Source organism: Solanum stenotomum, chromosome 8, assembly GCF_019186545.1.
Source record: "Solanum stenotomum isolate F172 chromosome 8, ASM1918654v1, whole genome shotgun sequence".
Classification (NCBI taxonomy): domain Eukaryota; kingdom Viridiplantae; phylum Streptophyta; class Magnoliopsida; order Solanales; family Solanaceae; genus Solanum; species Solanum stenotomum.
In genome coordinates, this window is record NC_064289.1 from 54,701,328 (window position 1) to 54,707,741 (window position 6,414).

A 6,414-nucleotide genomic window follows, 5' to 3' on the forward strand; every position below is an offset into this window, starting at 1 on the left:
ATATATATTATTTTAAAAGGGAGTTTATGCCGAAGTTCTACTATATAATATATAATATTCAAGAAAGTCTCAATCTTGAATATTATATATTATACTTGGGTATAAAATAGAATTTTAAAAGTCGCATAAGTATAATATATAATATTCAAGATTGGGAAAAGTTCCAATCTTGAATATTATATATTATATTTGGGCCTAAACTCTCTTTTATAATATAGTAGAATAGAAAATCTAGAAAAAAAGAGAGTAAAAAATAACAAAACATAAGATAGTGATGAAAATATTAAACGAACTCCTTGTAATAACTCTGTAAAAATCTTATATCTAAACATTCTAGTAAACAATAGCAAGTAAGAAATAAATAAATAGTCTATATCATCCTTTTAGGAACCCCGGATTTGTACAATCTATCTTCGAGTTGATCCTCTTTGTCCTTCGTCTTCCAAAGATTACTTCTGACCTCGAATCTTTCTTTCCTGGTATCAGTTTCACTTTCTTGTTGATTTTTAATGTCATTTGTTCGGGTATTTATCTCTTGTCTCGTATCTATCAACTTCTCCCAGTTCTTCTCAATTGTTTTGCCCTTTGAGGAAGACATTTTTGCTTTTGGTGTATGCTATATATCAAACTAGCTCGAACAACTGTGAATGCAAAAGTAACAAAGTTAATGAAAAAAGAATCAAAATACGTTTTTTTTTTAAATAGCTTCTTTCATGTTGAATTAAAAGATAAACATATAGTATTAATTTTATGGTCATGAACTTACGTTGATGATGAAGCCTAACTCAGTTTATTACATGCATAATAACACTTCATATTGTTTATATAGACACCAATGTGTTAATTTTTCAATAATTTTCTCTCTCTATTTTACTCGTGTAAATCAATGTAAATATTACTAAAAATAAGAATTACCATATTTTGAGAGAGAAATACCAAATTAAAAAAAAAACGCCTAAGGAAACAATCAATAAATTAGAAAAAATAACTGCAATAATAGAGATACAAAGAAAAGAAAATTTGATAAATAAAAAAAAAATCTTCTCAAGGAATAATAAGTCTCCTACAAACGTTTTCTTAAAATATTTCTTTTTTTAAAAAAAAAAACCCTTTTAAGACAATTTACTTGGTTTTTGGGAAGGAAACTTTTTTTAAAACGTTGATATTATGTTATAAGTCATTAAAAAAAGTCTCACATTTATATTTCCTTATTTCATGGCAATTTTTCTTTTGATTTATATTCTAAGTTATAACAATTAGTTTTTTAAAAATTATATTTCCAAGTGTGTTTCTAGCATGTTGCACTTCAATCGTATATATTTTTCTATCTACCATATGGTAATTTTCATTTTTAGTAATATATTCAATAGACACGTTAAAATAGAAAAGAAAAAGGTAAGAAAAGAATTGAAAAAGTGAGATACATATAAACAAAAATAGAGAATATGCAAAAAAAATAAAAATGAAGTGCCCTCTTTCACAAAGTTAAGCGTAAGTTCCATTGAACAAAGTGAAAGTTTAGAAAACCAACTAACTGAACTACTAAGATTTTCCGAATTCATTCTCATTTCATTCAGCTAGTAAGTTTCTTTTTTTCATGTACTCTGGCCCTTGAAAATACATTTGGCACGGAACCATTTATCTTAAGTAGTGATGATCTTCCCTTAACAAAAGTTGATTCAGCCAAGTCGATTGCCCTGCGTAGACAAGCTACTTTATTTTCACATTCTTTCTGTTTCTCATCAGGATCACTATCAGCAACGATTCGAGCCTCAGATTGGAGATGTGCAACCCATTCCTGACGTTTGCTGGCATCCGTGTATGAATACATTGTGTCATAACGAGGTCCGTTCATGAATACCATCGTCCTTAGAGCTAATCCTATGTCCATGTCACCTGAAAATGAAATGCCTCCAAATCCACCACTGTAAGGCCCTCTCCGACCTACTTCTAGTTGATCGATCAACTCCATCGCCTTGACCTGAATCATACATGAACAAAGAACAGGACTAGAAATAGTTCCATAGTGTACAAATTTGTAGCAGCATGTTAAATCTAGAAATGAATGAAACTTCGACTTTGGTCCTTATAGTATTAAGACAAATAGATAAGCTCATTTGGTTGGGGAACAAGTTATCTTGGGATTTGTAACATTTCCATCAATAATGAATGACCAACGAATCTAAAGTCGAGAGTGTAACCTTTGGTGCTCCACAGATGGTCCCAACAGGCAATGCAGCCCGCAGTGCATCCCAACAGGTTAAATGATCAAGCAACTCTCCCGACACCTGTGGCGGAAAAAATGCCATGCTTGTAAAGGTTGTTTAGACATATCAAGTAGTAGGAAGTCAGATTTTTCATCACATGAAACAACCAAAGATCATTTTTCCGAGATGTAATCTACTGTATGTTATAATCCCATGAGCATAAATATGAGTAGATGCATAGCCTTGCTAGTGGTCGATGAAGTGAGAGTGAGATGTCAAGTTTAAATTCCAACAAAGCTTTTTAAAAAAAAAATAAATAAACACAATGCTATGTGATTTTTTCCTATCTGTCTAAGCCCTTTTTAGGTAGAGTACTCGGTACTTTGTGCTGGTGGGACATAGCAGGTAGCTAGGTACCCGGTGAAATAGTCGAGTTGGACCGGACATCACTATCATAAACAGTATAACCTCAGATAAAATTAAATATGGACTCACCGTGGAGCTCATGTGCATCACATCGAAATACCTCTCAACACTCATGAGCTTTTGAACATTCACAAAACCAGGTTTAACATCTTTTAACATATGCATTTCCAACATCAGATCCTCATCAGGTGTCCTCCCTCTTCTGCTTGTCCCAGCTAATGGTCTATTAACAATTCCTCTCTGTCAATGGAACAAATGATCAACATAACAAACTCTCAAAAACTAATTAAATGTGTGAAACAGAGAAAAAGGGAGAAGAACAACATCATCCCTCTTACTTTCTTCTCACGCGTCAAAGTTTCTGGACTCGATGCAACTAGAGTACAGCCTCTGGCCTGATATAGAAAAGATAGCATAGTAACTTCACTGAAGCACAGGTAACTAGGAAGTAACTAATTTAGTCACACTGAAAACACAAAGAACGAACGACTTACTTGTAAGTAAGTCATGTATGGGCTTGGATTCACAATTCTTAATGCTCTATAGACTTCAAATGGATCAGCAAATGTTCTTCTCTCAAAACGTTGACTTAAAACAATTTGATGTATGTCTCCAGAAGCAATGTGTTCCTTTGCCTGTAAGATGGAATTCTTGTACTCCTCACGTGTCATGTTTTCCGTGGTTGATGAAGTTCCAAATTCATCAATACAGAAATCCACAGAACCGGGAGATAACCTTGGACTTTTTATATAAAAGTTCAAAATGTAAATAATGTTTCTCAGTTGCTTGTTTTTATGCAAAAAAGGAAAACGAAAAAGGACTTACGACTTGATTCCTTGTACCCTAGACATTAATATTTCCAAGTGTTTCTTCCCATCAAGATAAGCCTCAGGAAGAGAGGAAAATTGATCCAACCGCACCCAGTGAATCACATACGCTTTCTGCAGGAACAAGAAGTATTAATCCTGTTCTCAAGAACAAACGACGATAACAGTTTGACTTTGAAAAGGCCAGACATATAAGAAGTAATGGATAGAGAGACTACTCATAAGTGCAAAATTGGATAAACATACCTTCTCTACATGATCAAATACAATGACATCCTCATAAAGTCCTAACTGAATATCTGCAAGGTTCCGGTCATCCTCTGGAGCCCTTAGGAATGGTAACTTGTTGTTCTCTACATACCGAACTGTGTCATATGAGAAGTAACCAAACCATCCACCTGTTTGAAGTGATATTAATGACAATAAACTTGTGATTTAATTAAGAAAATGAAGTGGGCAGAATAATATAAGTGAAGTGATCATGCCAGCAAATCATGTGCTGAAGCATGCTAAACTTCCGTATTCTGATGCAAAACTACATCTATGACTAGACTGTACGTAATGAGATGGAACCGAGCAGATTGACTTAATAATATGGAAGCTCCCAACAGAAAATGCAGTTTATTTAAAAATTATATTGGAGTTGGTTGAGAATTGGGGAGTTGATTTATAATAACTACTACTAGATAACATACCATAAGTGCAATTTTTTATGTAGGTGTCATACATATTGCTTTATTTCTCAACTACTTCAACACATGTGGAAATATTTATGACACTTATGTATTCAGATGAACACCCTAGATCCTCCCTTGAATAAATAAGTGTATGTTTTCCAGTGAAATCTAGTTGTTAATCGAGAGCGGAGCCCTATATTTATTCCTTGTAGCAAGCTATAGTGGGAAACTAATTAAATAAGTTACTCATACCACAATTAGTGAAAACAGAATCCTCACCACAAAAGGTATCAGGTAGTTCATCATCAATAAGTCCGGGCTTCCATCCGTTGGTAATACTTGCTGGAATTGTCATCGGATCTTCGACCATCTTCTCTGTCAATTTTCCAGCATGGTGGTCCAATATAGTCACATTGTGTTCCTTAACTACAATTTCCATGGATGGTTGAGCTCCCACCACGCTGTATCGACCCTGAGAGAAACAACTATAACTTTTACCTAGCACAACATACCCAGTGAAATCTGGGGATGATAGAGTATACCCAGACCTTACAACGAGGTAGAGAGGTTGTTTCCGACAAACAGGGGCGGAGCTACCCTTGCCCGAGGGGTGTCAAGCGACACCCCTTCATCGGAAAATTACGTTGTATAGGTAAGTCAAATTATGATTTTATACCTATATATATTAGAATTGACACTCCTGAACCAAGTTGAAGTGTTGGTTCAGCGGTTCAGGAGCTGCAAAGTTCTGCCTTGTCATTGACCTAGGCGTTGGGAGTTCGAACCTTGCTGAAGCCTATTTTTTTTTAAAGGCTTTCAGCGTTTTTTTTTTACTTTTTAGACAACTTTTGTGCATACTACTTTATATTTTGACACCCCTCAATCTAAATCTTGGCTCCGCCACTGCCGACAAATATGTATATATATCAAATCAATCAAAAAGCTAAGTAGGTTAAAATTCTTACAAGTACACTAGAACCTTCAAAACCAGGTTCAACTGACTCATATAAAAAACTTGGAGCTTCACGATCCTCTTCTTTCACCAAACATCGGTATGCCAACACCGGAGTCAGATGATCAGAAAAAATGGTTTTGTGCAGCGGAATCAAGTTTCCGCTTTTAGAAACTTCAATGAACCTTTCTTCATCCATAACTGAACAAAAGGAAATTAGCAATTTACTGATTTATTTTACTCATACATATCAAAATAGCAACAGTAGAAAATTCAGAAAATTTGATAAACAAGGAAACATTAGTAAAACACAACTTGAAATAGTAACATTTATAAATTTGTTCCACTTCTTAAAAGTTTGTCTACTTGACATTTATTTTATTTTTTTCGATACTCAATAAAAAACAATCCAAAGTAGTATAAAGAAAGAAATAACGAAAACAATCCAAACAGCCAAAACGGAGTAGTTTGGTACGACAAGAGATATATACCATGACGAAGAGATGAAGAGTTGAGAGAGCAGCAATGGAGACGAGCATAAGTTGAACTCCGGCTAGAAATGAGGGAGAACGGCAGAACATTCCGATGAGAGATAGGTAACGACTGCATTGTATGGTGTTCAAAATTGAAGTGAAAGATTTTGTGATAGTGACTTTGAAAATGGATCACTTATTTATACTCTCAAAAAAAAACATTTATAGTAAAATCTTACCTAAATTAATGGTGGACCATAAAATAATATTATTTTGAGAGATTCAGTGAAAGAAGGCTAATTTTGACTAAATTAGAATCATTAATGTAACTTATTAATTTATATACTATATATGTCCACTCATTAATAAAAGTCAATTTGACTAATTTTCAAAGTCAAAATTAGATTACATTAATTTGATATTTTAAACAAAAATAATTTAGATATTCAAAAACTATACGAAAAGTACTATAAATTTCAATTTTTTACATTTCAATATGATGAAAAAATACATCATAAAATGTTAGTCAAAGTTATTATTGTTTGACTTCAAAAAAAGAAATTATGACAATTAAAAGTAGACGTTGGTAGTATCATATTTATTGAATTCACATAAAAATAAAATTATTTATTATAGGGAAATGGGTCTGAAAAATACTTCAACTTTGACCGAAATTGTTGTTACGATATCAAACTTTATGAAGGACATTTTACCCCCTGCACTATTTAATAGTGTATTTTAAAGATATATGTGCACACCCACGTGGACACATTACTATTTATAATGATGCAATATATATGATCTCCACGTGGGCACATATATACCCTTTAAAATACACTATTAAATAGTGCA

General features: G+C 33.3%; 1 protein-coding gene across 1 annotated transcript; it reads right to left on the reverse strand.

Moving 5' to 3' along the window:
- Window positions 1-1,453: 1,453 nt before the first annotated feature.
- Window positions 1,454-5,698, reverse strand: LOC125872936 (anthranilate synthase alpha subunit 1, chloroplastic-like). The gene is made up of 10 exons (XM_049553750.1): window positions 5,581-5,698; window positions 5,103-5,290; window positions 4,417-4,609; window positions 3,707-3,858; window positions 3,459-3,574; window positions 3,128-3,374; window positions 2,972-3,028; window positions 2,703-2,873; window positions 2,202-2,288; window positions 1,454-1,981 (listed from the first exon to the last, which is right to left on the reverse strand). Exons 1-10 carry the CDS (start codon window positions 5,696-5,698, stop codon window positions 1,574-1,576), a joined length of 1,737 nt encoding a protein of 578 aa, XP_049409707.1. The 3' UTR covers window positions 1,454-1,573.
- Window positions 5,699-6,414: the final 716 nt, after the last annotated feature.

What these genes read in the sequence shown, in the direction of transcription:
- LOC125872936 (XM_049553750.1), bottom strand. Translation starts at nt 5,698, where the DNA reads ATGCAGTCGTTACCTATCTCTCATCGGAATGTTCTGCCGTTCTCCCTC. An exon ending in ACTACCTGATACCTTTTGTG is followed by an intron (nt 3,859 to 4,416) that starts GTGAGGATTCTG and finishes CACTTCAAACAG; the next exon opens with GTGGATGGTTTGGTTACTTC. An exon ending in AGGGTACAAGGAATCAAGTC is followed by an intron (nt 3,375 to 3,458) that starts GTAAGTCCTTTT and finishes TTATATAAAAAG; the next exon opens with TCCAAGGTTATCTCCCGGTT.